Source organism: Carettochelys insculpta, chromosome 4 (assembly GCF_033958435.1).
Source record: "Carettochelys insculpta isolate YL-2023 chromosome 4, ASM3395843v1, whole genome shotgun sequence".
NCBI classification, from domain to species: Eukaryota; Metazoa; Chordata; order Testudines; family Carettochelyidae; genus Carettochelys; species Carettochelys insculpta.
This window is the reverse complement of record NC_134140.1, coordinates 109,903,049-109,919,407: the sequence shown is the minus strand read 5'-3', so window position 1 is coordinate 109,919,407 and position 16,359 is coordinate 109,903,049. Positions and strand designations below refer to the sequence as shown.

At 39.8% G+C, this 16,359-nt stretch overlaps 1 protein-coding gene across 2 annotated transcripts in view; it reads right to left on the bottom strand.

Moving 5' to 3' along the window:
- Positions 1–16,359, bottom strand: part of PAPSS1 (3'-phosphoadenosine 5'-phosphosulfate synthase 1) — a 69,926-nt gene that overhangs the window by 27,942 nt on the left and 25,625 nt on the right. Inside the window, exons 6-8 of one of the 2 annotated variants that reach the window (XM_074991983.1) lie at positions 10,699–10,812; positions 6,107–6,218; positions 2,570–2,775 (exon numbers count right to left, since the gene is read on the bottom strand). In XM_074991983.1, coding sequence (XP_074848084.1) covers positions 2,570–2,775; positions 6,107–6,218; positions 10,699–10,812 — 432 coding nt within the window. The remainder of the gene's footprint in view (positions 1–2,569; positions 2,776–6,106; positions 6,219–10,698; positions 10,813–16,359) is intronic. The other variant, XM_074991984.1, reaches the window with a different exon arrangement.

Here is a 16,359-nt window from a genome sequence, read left to right as displayed (position 1 = left end):
TACACTCACATCTTGAATACTGCGTACAGATGTGGTCAACCCGTTTCAAAAAAGATTCATTATGAGTGGAAAAGGTTCAAAAAAAGAAAAGAAAATTGATTGAGGGTACGTAACAACTGTCATATAAGAAGTTAGTACGACTGGAACTTTTTAGCTTGTAAAAGTGAGGGTGGATATGAAAGAGATCTATGAAATCATGATTGGTGTAGAGAAAACAAGTAACATGAGAATTAGGGTTCCCTAAATGAAATTAATAGGTAGTAGTTTTAGAACAAATTCCTCACACAATGCAGAGTCAACATGGGACGGATACAGTGAAGGCCAAGACTAGGGTTAAAAAAGAACTAGATACATTCATGGAGGATAGGTGAATCAATAGCTATTAGCCAAGATGGAGACCAATGGTGTCCCTAGCCTGTGTTTGCCAGAAGCTGGGAATGAGCAACAGAGAATGCATCACTTGATGATTACTTGTTCTGTTCATTCTCCGTAGCACAACTTGCACCAGCCACTGTGGGAAGACAGTGTGGTGTGCAAGATGGAACTTGAGTCTGATTTAGCACAGCATTTTTTATGTTCTTAAATAAACTGTTGGTTGAGTTGTTCATCCATTACAATGAATTACATTTGTGAATAGAACTGGAATCTTAAGAATCTTTTTACCTTGACTTTTACTGATTGGTATCCTAACAGATATTTAGCGATTTATAAATGGTAAGTATTCTTCAGTATCACCTCATCTTTTATCTCCAAAATATTAACTTATGGCAAATTTTGTTTTTAAGTACACAGAGCAGAAATGTGTTTGGGGAACTCAAAATATCAAATTCATATTTTTGAAACATTAGGGTTGCCTTTCTGCAAGGATACACAAGTGAGTGACTGAGTCCCTAACTGCCCAGCTGTTGTACAAAAGAGCAATTGTGCGCTCAACATTACCCTTAAATCCCTGCCTGCTACATTTTAAAATAAGGCAGTAATACAGGAAAGGATTTTTAAAAACCTACTCAAATCAGGATATTGAAATAACAAAGCCTAGATTATTTGCTCTAGCCAAGATACACCTGTCAGTAGCTAACTTATAATGAAAAGCCCAACACAACAGATAGGGCTCACTGGGGTTTAAGACAGCAAAAACAATGCCCATTTCAACAACAACAACAACAACAACAGTCTGCTGATTTTGAGATCCTTAGGGGCAGAGAAAAGGTGGCATGAGGAAAAAAACATAGCAACTACTACACCAGCTCTATGACACCTAGCTATAACCCTGAACTAAGGGGAATTCTAGGAGACAGATCCTCTGCTCTGGGATCATGATGTGATATAAAGCCACAAAGCGACATAAGAGAGCCCACATACTCTACACCAAGTCACGTTGCTTGATGGCACGCTTAGGTGACATTCAGTTGTTGTATGCATTCCATTGTCGTCAATGTCTTTAACTGGTACTATTGTCAGTTTTCACTAAACTTGACATCTCACCATCCGCCATACCTACAAGACTTCTTATTGTACAGGACGGAATGCACCACCATTGAAATAATTTAGCAGAGGCTAACTATGTACTATGCCAGAAAGAGTCATGCTCCTACACAACATATTCAACAGCATTACAGTGTACTATATTATTTAAAAGGTTAATGTAAACTAGGATAGTATACCTTTTCAAATTTGTGCAAGCATTAGTTGTATAGATATTTTTAAAACATTAATAGCTCTTTTTTTTTTTTGCAGACAAACTCAGTCTTGATTTTTTTTTTAAAAATACGCTGGGTTTCAGCATGGCAACAACAGTATTCCAAAAACATCTCACCTAACACAGGTAATCTTTAATGCAGTATCCACATAGCACTGATAAATCCTACCACAGAGCTTACTAACACTTTTGGATACCATCATGAAGATTACTCAATGATTGGAATACCTATGATGGCAGGAAGAGAGCTACAATACAGTTCAAAGGGACAGGAACATTAATTCTCTCTATGGGACGGGAGAGAGGCTAAGACTACATCTATATTAGGGTAGAAAGTCAAACGTGTCACATCTTAACGCATGCAGCAAAATCCAACTCCGGAAGCATGGTGCGGTCGATAAACCAGTAAGTACAGATTCACCCTGAATGTTTTAATACCTCCAAGCCGGGTGATTCCCACCCACTAGATAGTCAAGGAGGACAGATAGGCAGCATATGGTCCATATGGAGAGTGAATAGTTCTGACGACTCATCTGGGCCCGCCTGGAAGAGAAAGCTGCATTTTTCCTTAGCATATCAAAAGGAGAAAAGTTCTCTTCTCTGAGCTACTGAAGATCCTATGGCACATTCTGTACATTTTCACATGTAGATCATCCCTGATGCTAGAGTGCCACACTAACAACTGAGGAGTATGTAACAGAGATCAGCTGCACTGAATAAAAAAGCATTATTTTTGTCTAAAATTGAAGAGAAGAAGAGAAAAAATTTTGGTCAATAACTGGTGCTGTCAACTTGACTCCACTTGCAAGTATAACTTAACGAAAAGGATAGCTTTAATTAGAGCTAGGTAATAAGGCTTTCAAACACAACCTTGATGTATGGATGTTCCTTGCATGTTGTGCCCCACTGTCTGGCGCAGCGTTCCTCTTTCCTGTGTTCGTAAAATTCTGGGTTACGAAGAATGGCCACACGATGTCCCTCATACACCAGTGCAAGAGCTGCGCATCCATCCAGTCTCTCTTTGTCTTCCTGGCTAGCTGTTAGCACTATAGGCACTGACAGGTTAATAACACCCCCTATGGGACAAATACACACACTCAACAGATGGTTATGAAATGTCCTATGTAAACCCCATCTTCTCTCTCTAACAAGTTACAACACAAACTTCCCATTCAGTGACATGCAGTTCAAGTAATTACACTTAACCAGGTCTGCGAACAGGCAGGAGAGAGGGGGGAATTAATGGATTAATACCTGAAGTGGTCAGACATTTAATATGTTATTTAGTTGCAATCTTATAACTTTTCAACTTCCCACAAAACTAGTCCAAACCAAATACATTCTAAAACGACATGCACTCTTCTTTCTTAAAGATTTACCTCATTGCTACATGATGGAATTCTTGTTCTTCTTGACCAGAAGAATTGTTCAAAGAAATTAGTGGACTAGTTAATGTAAATTAAGTCCAAAGACATGTCTACACTACCTCCCTACTTTAAAGGGAGGATAAGTAGGGTGTTGGAAGATTATTAATGAAGTGCTGCGGTGCATATAAACTTCAAAGTGCCGGCCCGTGTGTAGCCACGGCTATCCCGCCAGTACTTCAAAGTTGCCGTGGAGGAGAATTAGCTTAATGAAGTGCTGCCTATGCAGCGCAGCACTTCATTAATAATCTCCCGACACCCTACTCACCATCCTCCCTTTGAAGTAGGGATGTAGTGTGGACAATCCCATGATGTCTAAACATCAGACTTAAGAATGAAAACTCTTAAGAATGAAAAAGGTGTGTATCTAGAAATTTAAAAAATAAAACATGCATCAGTAAAATAACATTTCCAAGAGAAGGAAGGGTGGGCAGGAGTGGGAATCAATAACTCAGAGGAGATGAAGTGGAAGAGATAGAAAAAGAGGATGTACAAGTCTAGTGTCTCTCTCCCAGCCTAGAAATCAAGATACTTAGGGGGTGAGTCAATCTTACCTAAACCTAAAATGATTTCCATGAAAGTTTTGAGGAAGATCCAAACATATAAGTAATGTCTACACTAGCACTACTCTTTCGAAAGAGGCATGCAAATGATGTGCAGATTTACGTATCTGGCACCTCATTTGCATATTCTTTTGGAAGAAGAAAAGCTGTGTAGACGCTGCTTTTTTGGAAATTAACCCTGTTTTCAAAAGAACACTTATACCTAAAAAAAACGTAGGAATAAGGGTTCCTTCAAAAAACGGGTTTTATTTTCAGAAGAGCTGTGTCCACAGTGCTTTTCTTCTTTTGAACTAATATGCAAATGAGGTGTCAGGTATGTAAATGTGCACCTCATTTGCATTTTTATTTCCCTCATTTGCATGACTATTTTGAAAGAGGAATGCTAGTGTAGACATAGCTTTAAGTGTTTTGCTGTTCTAACTCACGTTTCTGAATGCTGTACACCACACTAGGTGAATAAATAATGCATTTCCAACAGAAGTTCCATGCAAGTTTTTAACACAGTTGGGGGCCATCATATTAAATGTTATTTGGGAACAGTAGGGACTGCAACCCAGAGATCCAACAATGGGGTTCCCCTAGAGTGGTGAAGGCAGCATAGCCTGTCACCTGGGACGTGCGCTCAAAAGCAAATGTAAAGGATGTAAAGCACAGCTTATTCTACAACTGTGACAGCACGTTTAGGGCTGCAAACTAAAGCCATGAAGAAAACGTTTTGGGGCTATGTACTTCGAAATTGAATTGTGCTGAAGCAAAAAAAAAAAAATGTATTCACTAAGAGATTAGGGAAAACTGGGGAATGCATTTTATTTGTTACAAAATTATTTTAGCTTGTAATTAACCAGTAATACACAAAGAAAAACAGATGAACAGGAACAGAAGTGATTTGGGACAAAAAGCATGTTTCAAAATGAATACCAAACAGCTGCTAATACCTCCTTCAGCAACACATTTCCACTCTACCTTCAATCTGAAAATTGAAATTTCTTTTCTACCATGCTGAAGGGCCTGCTCTCAAATGACCATCTGTGAAATGACAGGCCTCTGAAACGTTGAAAATCTATGATCAAAGGATAAACTGGAGGTGTACTGACAGGGTGCAGCTGTTTCTATCTCTAACCCCAACATCTTTCTTCCCACATGTTCCCTACAGTGCTACTTTCTCCATGTGTATCATCTAAACAAGAATCAAAGAAAGCAATAGAGACAATGCTCAAAGCTGTTGTATTTATAGATACAACCAGGACAAAAGAACAGAACTGCAGGACAGCTGTGCACAGACATTTTGCTTCCAAAACAGTAACCAGATATTTTCCCAAGGAATATTAAAATACTCCACCATTATAGGCTCCTTTCACTAAACTTTATTTGTACTTCTAAAGCCTCTACAAAAGGATGTGAAAAACCAGTATATTCCATCATGTACAGGACATGAAAAGAAGCTGAAGTGTCTACACAAATGCGCTTTACAGGGCAGAGACCCAGAAATGGAAAAGTATGGATAGTAAGTAAGCAGTCTCAGAGGATGGGGCAAACCTGAAAAGTATGACATAATGGAATGGGGGCGGCATTTTACTACCTAAATTAGCATTTAAGAGATTCTTAGAAGAAATAGGGGGATTGCAAGAGGTATTTGCATGGAGAGAGAATGTGGATCTGTAACAGTTGGGTAAGTCAGGAATAGCAAGTGTTGGAGTCAGCATGGCACACATGAAGAACAGCAGAAGGAAATGGCGCAACTAGCATCATTTCTGTAGCAAAGGAGGACTGTAAGAGGCAAAATCAAAATCAAACATGGTTGGGTCAAGCAGAGTTTCAAAAAGGACCAGAAGGGGCATAAAACTTCTCCTTGGTCTTGTCTGTAATGGCTCCAAGCCTCAGCAAAGAATCACTTTGCACTCACAGAATCTGTCTTCAGAACAATCTTGGTCCAGAGCTACATACTAGAAGTCATATAGTTTAGTTGGGAATAGTCCTGCTTTAGTTAGGATTGGTCCTGGTTTCAGCATTGAGTTAGGACTTGGTGACCCCCTGAGGTCTCTTCCAATCCTATGATTCTATATATCAGTAATAATGAATATGAACAATGACTGAAGAAGGGCAAAGTTTTTCAAAGGGGATACGGAAGTTCACAAGACACGTACATTGCTGAAAATAAGAATTAATTGTGCAAGGGTTATAGTTTACAAGATTAATCCTTATTATCCTAATCCAGTCACAAGACGGCAAAAGCTAAAACCAAGAAATTACTTCATATTAAGTTTAATCACTTCCAAGTTTTGATTTTTTTGTCCTCAGGAGAGGAAACACATTGAATGCAGTTTCCTCACATGACAAATCAATATACCACAACAAAGCTGCTGAACTGGGTGCTCAGAGTGATTTTAGAAAACCCATATTTTTATACTGAAATGCTTTACCATCCAGAAGACAGTCAAAATGGAGGCATTGCAAATATTCTCTCTCTCTCATAAAGCCATTAAGTGGGGTTGCCCAGCCCTCTGCCAGGACTTGCACCCATTGCATGTCCACCTGGAAAAGAGACAGAGATAGGCATATGCTGACACCAGTGAACTCCATGCGTTCAGCCAAATGAGAATCTTTCCAGGACACAGTTATATGTACCATACTAAATCTAATGCATAGTTAAAGTACAGCTTGACTTTTAACAGAAAGCATTTATCATCAGTTGCACAGAGTTCTAAAGCCTCTTCATTCAGGAAAAAAATACCTTTACACTCTTCCATTCAATTTATAAATACAAGCTACTTTTCACATTTCCAGCCTATTGTTAGCTAAAGTTCCAATGTTACCCTAGGATTGAATGAATTGTAATTAGTTTGTATTCTGAAGGCCTTTAGCAGTTCAGTTCAGCAGATTTCAGATAGCTCTGCAATGGAAAAAAAACATGTTTTGAACATAGGGCTATGACAGGGTGTACCAACCCTGCACCAAGCAGGGGGTTGAGAGCCAGGCCTATTGGATGGAAAAGGCCACACCCGCAAGGCCCTGCTGGGCATACACCAATTGTAGGCCCAGGTACAAAGGCTGGAGAAGCCTGGCAGTTGGGGCTGACTGCAGGGGTAGAGGCGCTCCACAGAAGCCTGGGAATCAGAACCACCTGAGGTGCAGCCATGGCAACTGACCGGGTGGCAGCAGCAGCAGCAGCAGCAGCAGCAACTGCAACCACCGCCACAGCCGCCCAAGGGGCAGCAGCAACTGTGGTGGCAGCCCCCACAAGAGCAGCAGTCCACAGCAAGAGCAGCTGCAGGGGGCAAGACCTGAGTGGAGGCAACAGACCATGCCAAGAATGCGGTAGGAAGCAGACCAAGGCATGGGAACTGAGAAGGTAACCTGGGTACTCAGCATGTTGTGGTGGGGATCCCTGCTGAGCTGGTGGCTGGGGTCCCACATCCACCACCAACTGTGCTGGAGCTTGGTGGAGTGGGTGGGCCCAAGCTCCCCTACCCCCTAAGCCTAAGGCAGGGAGGATCAAGGCCACAAAGGCCTCACCAGGCTGCAAGGGTCTACAAACTGGGACTTGGCCACAGAGGCCTGATTGGGCCAGGAAGTCCACAAAGTGTGACTGGGCTGCAGAGCCCTGGGAGTGATTCTGGGGCCCTCGGATGCAAGACACAGCAGCGAACCCCACCACAAGGGCTCTTTACAATCTTGAGGAGGACAAGAAACACAAAACTGAAAAATCATTCCGGGAGTTACTGTTAAAATAGATAATCATTTAATCAGTTAGAAGTGGTATTTTTATAACAAAAAGCAGTTAAGACATTTCCCCTGCTCAGCTTCTTAATAATCAGATTACCACTTATTTTAAGAGACTGATATCAGTTTACAGGGAACTTCCGCCCTTGAGACTTAGTAAAGGCCACACAGTGAGACGTATTGCAACTGTTTTATTATTTCTGTATGCGTAATTAATGACACAAAGTCAAGAGTTGGTGAGCTTCTGCAAGGCCCACTGTCTGAGAGCACATGCACAAGTGCACGACTAATACTTACAAGTTCGTTCATCTCATGTTGAGAAAATTAAGATGCAGATTTCTCCCACAGCTAGTACTAGATACTTGTTTACTATTTACGAGCTGGGGGTGGGGGGAATTATTTTTCCAGAACTGGTCTATTTCTTACAAATAGAGAGGAAGCAATTTACAATAAGAATCTAAGGAAGCTTGGTACTAGTGATCAATAAGTTACAGCAACAAAGGGTCTTGTGGCACCTTATAGACTAACACAAAAGTTTTGAGCATGAGCTTTTGTGAGCACAGACTCACTTCATCAGATGCTGGTCTTGAAAATCTGCAGGGCCAGGTATAAATAAGCCAGAGCAAGGCTGGGGATAACAAGGTTAGCTCAGTCAGCAAGGGTGAGGCTTACTACCAGCTGTTGATCTGGAGGTGTGAACACCAAGGGAGGGGAAGCTGCTTTTGCATTTAACCAGCCATTCACAGTCTTTGTTTAAGCCTGAGCTGAGAGCGTCGAATTTGCAGATGAATTGTAACTCAGAACTTTCTCTTTGGAGACCGGTCCTGAAATTTCTTTGCTGAAGGATAGCTACTTTTAAGTCTGCTACTGCGTGGCCTGGGAGATTGAAGTGCTCTCCTATGGGTTTTTGTATATTGCCATTTCTGATATCTGATTTGTGTGCGTTTATTCTTTTACATAGAGACTGTCCAGTTTGTCCAATGTATATAGCAGAGGGGCATTGCTGGCACATGATGGCTTAAATTATATTGGTAGATGTGCAGCTGAATGAACCCACGATGGGGTGGCTGATATGGTTAGGTCCTGTAATGGTGTTGCTGGTGTAGATATGTGGGCAGAGCCAGCAACAAGGTTTGTTGCATGGATGGGTCCCTGAGTTAGAGCGACTGTGGTGCGGTGTATAGTTGGTGGTTAGCCAGACACCGCACCACAGTCGCTCTAACTCAGGGACCCATCCATGCAACAAACCTTGTTGCTGGCTCTGCCCACATATCTACACCAGCAACACCATTACAGGACCTAACCAGATCAGCCACCCCATCGTGGGTTCATTCAGCTGCACATCTACCAATATAATTTAAGCCATCATGTGCCAGCAATGCCCCTCTGCTATATACATTGGACAAACTGGACAGTCTCTACGTAAAAGAATAAACGCACACAAATCAGATATCAGAAATGGCAATATACAAAAACCCATAGGAGAGCACTTCAATCTCCCAGGCCACGCAGTAGCAGACTTAAAAGTAGCTATCCTTCAGCAAAGAAATTTCAGGACCGGTCTCCAAAGAGAAAGTTCTGAGCTACAATTCATCTGCAAATTCGACGCTCTCAGCTCAGGCTTAAACAAAGACTGTGAATGGCTGGTTAAATGCAAAAGCAGCTTCCCCTCCCTTGGTGTTCACACCTCCAGATCAACTGCTGGTAGTAAGCCTCACCCTTGCTGACTGAGCTAACCTTGTTATCCCCAGCCTTGCTCTGGCTTATTTATACCTGGCCCTGCAGATTTTCAAGACCAGCATCTGATGAAGTGAGTCTGTGCTCACAAAAGCTCATGCTCAAAACTTTTCTGTTAGTCTATAAGGTGCCACAAGACCCTTCGTTGCTGTTACAGATCCAGACTAACACGGCTACCCCTCCGATACTCAATAAGTTACATTAATTCAGCAAAGCAATAAATTTCACAGAAGGCAGAAGAGCGAGAAAAAAAAAAAAAAAAATCGAGCAAACTGCAGTGAGAGGAAGTGTTAAAATCCACAGGTGCGGAAAAAAAAAGATAGCAAAACTTAAGACCATCCTTCAAGACAGGCTGAGACCAAAGCAACTTGAAGTTAAGCATGTGCTTAAGCACTAATAACCTGGTTAACAAGTTAATAGGAAAACTCATGTGCTTACAGTTAAGTCTGTGTTAAAGTGCTTTGCTGGCTCATGGCCCAAATCCTTTGGAAAAAAGAATGAGGAACACAAAGCAGGCAGTGTGTGTTTTCAAAAGACTGACTCAACTCTGAACTGGAAGACTCGTAAATTAATCAAATAAGAAGAGAGCAGGTCAAGGCATTCAACAGGGAAGCCAAAAGGAGTGAAAAAGCAGCCTGAGCTCATGATAGCCAAAGACATAAAAGAAAAATAAGTTTAAGGGAAAGAAATCTACCTCAGTTAATAAAAAGTAAGGATGAAATTACTAAAGGTCACCTTTTCTAGTATAAATCAGTCTTTAATTAGGAGAGCCTGGACATTTATACAAGAATTAAGATCTTGTAAAGGGGGCAGGAGGGAGGGAGAACCACCTACCAACAAAAAGCAGGTAGGAAATTGAGGAAACTAGAAAGTATGTATCACCCAGGCCATCCAACACACAGGGGCCGTTTCTACACAGGCCACTTTCTTCAAAAATGGCATGGTAATACACAGCCTGAAATATGCTAATGAGGTGTGGATGCAAATTCCCCATGCCTCATTAGCATAAGGTCACATGATTTGGAGTCCAGAAGACTGTTCTTCCGAATTCCAAAACACCGTTTAGAAGCGCAACCCCCACCAGGGGGGTCTTCCGGAGGCCCCTTCTTCCCGTAAATTTTTGGGAAGAAGGGGCCTCCAGAAGGAGGACTTCCTTCCGGAAGCTCCCCCAGGACCGCACTTCTACACAGCACTTTTGGAGTCCGAAAAACAGTTCTTCCGGACTCCAATCATGTGACCGTATGCTAATGAGGCATGGGGAATTTGCATCCGCACCTCATTAGCATATTTCAGGCCAAGTAGAAACGGACATGAATATTAAGGGAATTAACGAAAATGTATTTAAAATCCTAACAAATTAGTTTTAAGGTCACAGATACTCAAAAGGTACCAAACAAACAAAACAATCAGAAAAGCAAATGTTGCAGCAATCTTCAAAAAGTTACTGTTTGTAACTAAATTTAGATACTATTCTGTACCTCCTGAATGACAGATTAGACTCTGGCTTTAGCTTCAGAAATCAATTTACCAAAATATAATATCTTTACTCCTCTACCTTATTTATTTCCAGGGTCAACAGAGTCTCTGCATCACTTTTGGCCAATTTGAGCTTGTTTTCTGGCACATACAGCTCTTTCACCTCATAAGCAGCATCCACCGGTACAATGTCCTACATTTAAAAAAAATCATAATTCAATATGCACTCAAAATGTTTTTCAGCTGCTGAACATATGGTAAAAGGTAACATTTTATTGTTGCAAAAATCTCTCTACAGAGTAGTATACATCTTAAATCATTTTTATTCAGTTGAAAACCAAATGTATTCTAAAATGTTGATGTATTGCTAACCAAGTAGTTGGCTAAAGATACTAATTTTTGCATAGGTGAAGTGCCACAGTAAGGAACCTTTTTCTGAACTTTTACAAATACATAGCATGATCTATACTCTAGCAACTACAGAGTAACTATATCACTGAGCTGAACACCATTTTCATCTGTACTGTATTTGTCATTTACAAAATTTGCTAGCATCAAGGGATATAATGTTCTTTCTGCATAAGTTTAAAAAATTAGTTTTAGAATTTGAGCAACTAATTGCAGAAGAGACTTTAGCAATGTTAACAAAGCAGGTGCAAATTATGTTTTTCCAAACACATCCATTGGCTAAAAAACACTGGCATAAATGTAATTACATGTAAATAGTGTAATAAGTGCACCAATCCAAACACAAGCATAAGTAGTTTTATACACGTTTTGTGTTCAATGGAAAAAAAAAAAACCACAAACAAACAAACAAACAAACAAACAATGAATAAAGTTAAATATGAACATAAGCAGGGTTTTCTTCCGGTGATACATGCCAGTACTGCACACCTGCACCTCCTCGCCAGGTGTCCTGTGGCTGGGGCAGCAGTGTGGGGGCAGGGAGCCAGAGCCCCTGCTACCCCTACAGCAGCACCAGGGGCTGGAAGCCAGAGCCCCAACAGCAGAACAGTTCTAAGAGCTGGAGCCCCCACTTGCCCCACAACAGCAGGGGTCAGGAGCAGGAGCCCTCAGTACCCCTCCAGCAGCCCCAGCTGCAGGAACACTGCTGGGGGTGGGGAGGCAGGGGAAAGAGGGTTTTTTGTTTTGTTTTGTTTTTTTTAAACACAAAAATAGCACTGCACATAAGCGTTTTTCAGATGGAGACATGAACTAGAGTCTTAAGAAAAAAAAAGCACAGATGTAGAAGTTTCAAATTTCCTTTTCTGTTTCTTGGTATATTATCAATCTCATGCCCTCTCTTGCCCTTAACCTCCCAAGTTCAAATGTAGAACATGGCAGTCAGAAACCTACAATAAAAGTGCTATGATAGATGTCTGCTATGACCCAAGATGTAAATCTACATAATCTAAAATCTAAAATAAAAACTAAATGTCTATTCACATCTGTCTATTTTTAAAATACACATTGTGTAAATGATTCCATGAGATATATACAACACACGTCCACTCACCATTTTGGAGAAAAGAAGAAGAATATTTAAAAACAGGAAGAATGAGGAATACCATACAAATATCAGAAAAAATGGCTGATGGATGAATTTTGAAATTAGCAAGTGTTCCACTAGTCACTGAAGTGAGTGAAATGTTTCACTCAGCTATTAAAATTTTTAGATTATGATTTGCAAACAGGCACATCTTTTAATTGTGCTTTGTTTTTGGAAAAAAACAAAACTGGCAGGTAACTTTAAAATACATCCTTTGCAAAAGCATAGCATATCTATTCTTGAAATAGTGCTCTTTGCCACTTGTACATAATGAACCATTTTTAAACAATTTTGCTGCCCCATGAGTCATGGACTCATCCAGGAACATGGCAGTAGTCTTTTCTGACTTCAGGAAAAATTGAAGGAGACAGGTCTCAAGGAGCTCAAAAGTTATTCAAATTAGAGAGAAATGTTGGCAGGCAGGACCCCAGAGATGCATCTAGACCTCTTCAGAGGAATGTTGCAAACCAAGCAACAGGGAGAGGTCAAGTAGTAAAAGCAGCAGAGATGTATAGTCCACTAGGAAAACAGCAAAAAGTATATTACTAATATTTAGGATGTCAGTATGTACCCTTAAACATTTTATGAAGAATCCAATTTATTTAGCCTTAACACAAAGAAAATGCCATTTCTAGACCATTTCAGTTCAGCAAGATGGTACCTCAAATATCAAGGATCATCAACTAATGCTTATAAATTTGTGAATTAGATTACACATGATAATATGTTCATGGGAACTATCCAGTAGTTTTTCTGTTATAAGCCTGATGTGTCAGAACACATGAAAAATAACACACTCTCTCTTTTCAGGGAACACCTTAAACTCTACAACATGCAGATTTGCACAATTCATAGACTTTTTTCCACAATAAAAGCTTTTACTTAAAATAATTTTTAAAAAGTTGATTTACTGCAGAGGCAGAAGGCAAAAAAAAATACCATTTTAATAAGTGACTGTAACTACAGGATTAATTAAATGGGAGAAAGTTAGGTAAGATCCAGCTAAGAATGTGTTAATATGCATCTCTGTTGTCAGATGTCATTTTTTAAAAAAACATTTTTGCTATGCTTAGTTGGCCCTATTTCATACATCTTAAGGCATAGCCTGTTTTTATTTCAACTTCCACCACACAGCTGCAAGCAAATTATTCCTCCATCTAATGAAAATAAGAACACTTACATCCCTCTCCCACTCCCACCAAAAATTCAAGAAACAAAAGCAGAATTTTCTGTCTGCTCTATACAGATAAAAGGGAATCAAAGGAAAGCATTCTGGTATATTCTTAAAAGTACAGAGTTTTATTAAATAAATTTATGACATATCCCCCTCTCTTCTTTTTCTTCATCCAAACTTGCCTTAGAAAGATAAGCTGAGTCATATTTTAGTTCTTCTAAAATCTCTATTATTTGAACTGTATAACGTGTATTACACACACTTTTCTCCTGCCCCTATCCAAAGATAGGCATTATCCTGTGATATCTCTGACAGAACATTACAATTCATTTGTGAAACCTGTTTTATGTGGAGTGTAAAATTCACTTTGGAACATTATACCATTTCACAAAAACAGACATTTAAGTAACTTATAGCATTAGTAAATATAATGTTCCTGGTAGATATAAAAACAGTATTTAAAACATCACTTTAGATTAAAAACAGCAGCAAGAAGAATCCATGTCTTCAAACCCTACGAAATCTCAGTAAGAAGGCTATGCTAGCAGGCCATCTAGTGGCCACTTTAAGGTTGATAACATTGCACAAAAAAGGGAAATGCTCATAACCATTGAAGGATGCTCAGTGCATTTATAATTACATTCCAAACCAATACAAAAATAAAAACTAGTCATTAATAGAATATATAATGTATTTAAAAAGTAATTCATTAAACACACCAGACAGTAGCAGAAAGCATATGCTAGTAGGGGAAGAAATTCTTCAGTTAATTTATAACAATACACAAAGGCACTTGTAACACCAGTCATTTGACTAACATGAAGTTAAGCACTCGAAAAGCAGATATTAACAGTAGTACAGATACCTTGGTGTACTGCAATGACTTATTATTAAGATTTTATTTTATTATTTTATTATAAATTAAGATTTTATTTTAAGATATTTTCAGATTGGACTAGCATATTCTGCAGTATTCCAAGTACAGGAACAACTGAAGGCCAGAGTTGCAGTACAACAAGAGTCAAAATCTTAATGGTGACCACTATATATTCACGTTAGTCACAAGCATTTTCCACTACTAAAAAGGCATCAGCCTTTTACTGGTTATTTTAAATGTCTTAGTGACTACAAGTAGTACCATTCACTGCGAACACCACAGGTGAGATCTGCTACTTTAAAATAAGCTTGGTAGTGAGAACAAGTGCCTTATGTCACTAACAGCCCTCTCCAATTATGGACCAACATTTTAAAAATACTTGTGCTTTCTTTTATGAAAATAATATTTAGACAAACAACATACATATTGCAGGCCAAAGCTGCTAACAGTTACAACCACAACATGTGCATATGTATAAACACGCACGTATATTTTATGTATGCGCAAATGGTGTACTGCAATTTACAAAAGTAATTATTTGCATGACTACACAGAGGCTGTGTTTAGACTAGCCCTCAACTCCGAAGGGGGCATGTAACTAGGGTGTTGGGAGATTACTAATGAAGCGCTGCGGTGCATATGCAGCACTTCATTAGGCTAAATCTCCCCTGCAGCAACTTCAAAGTGCAAAACTTCGAAGCGCCCGCTAGTGTGTGGCCGTGGGTACTTCGAAGCGCCTGTGCTGCTTTCAAGTCCCTTTACTCCTCAAAATTTTATCTCTTGTACTCCCTCAAAATTTTGAGGAGTAAAGGGGCGACGAAGTAGCGCAGGCACTTTGAAGTACCCCTGGCTACACACAAGCTGGCACTTGGAAGTTTCACACTTCGAAGTTGCCATGTGGGAGGGGAGGCTTAGCCTAACGAAGGGCTGCATATGCACCACAGCGCTTCATTAGTGATCTCCCAACACCCAAATTACCATGTCCCCTTCGAAGATGGGGGCTAGTCTACACACAGCCAGAGAGTGTTTTAATTAGGCACCTATGTCTTCAGTTACCCCAAATTCTGTAAAACAAATAAATGGAAGGGAGTTTAATTCCTCCACCTTTTCTTTATTAGCAAATCAGTCCTCCCTGATCCTCATTTCTAGAAGCTACAGACCACATTACATACACTGAAGAAACAGACCACGGGATAAAACAGAAGAATCACAGCCAGGTCACTAAAGACAAACACTAAAACTCTATTGAATATAATTTTTTTTTCCCCCATGATTCAGAAGGCACTTGAGGATCCTGAAGTGCCTCAGAGTCATCACTGCAAATACTCTGGAAGCTTTTTTTTTTTTTCCTCCCAAATTTCAGCGTACCTGCTTGACTTCTGCCTCTTTTGCATGAAAGCAGCAAGCAGAATATGCAACACTAGTCCCAGTAATTAGATCGAAGATTTGTATTGGAAGTTAGACAATTATTTAAGCTTTCTGGTTAACTGAGTGACAGGTAACAGAGCTTTTAGCATACCTTTATCTTATTCCTTTGAACAAATACAATTTTGTTTCAATTATACCAAACAGCATATCTATCAAAACACTGTAGTATATTTTGTAAAAATAAGGAAAATGTATGCAACTTAAACACCATGGCTATGTCTACACAAGAAGCTTCTGTTAACCAAAGTGATGGTCAAAAGGGATTTACTGACAAAAATTCTGGCGAGGGACAGCATCTACACATAAAAGCGGATTGAAAGAGCAATCCAGACTACAAAAAAGAGAAACATGTGAACTGCAACTTATGCTCAAATTTGAAACTTTGACACTTGGCCTTAAGAAAGAGAGCAACTAACTTACGCATTACAAAGACAGCTTCCCTATCTTTGATATTCGTAGTGATCTCCAACAGCACACTCAGAGTTAGTACTTCTCTTCCCTCCTCCCCACCATTTTTCCTACATATCTGATGTGTCAGTTTTTTATTTCTCTTCTCCCCGCCCCCACTGCCACCACTGTATCTCTGTTACAAAACTGTCATGCCATTTCCAGTACAGCACTATCGCCAGATCTGAAGAAGTGGGTCTGCCCCATGAAAGCTCATCTCCTAATAAATTATTTTGTTAGTCTTTAAAGTGCTACTGGATTG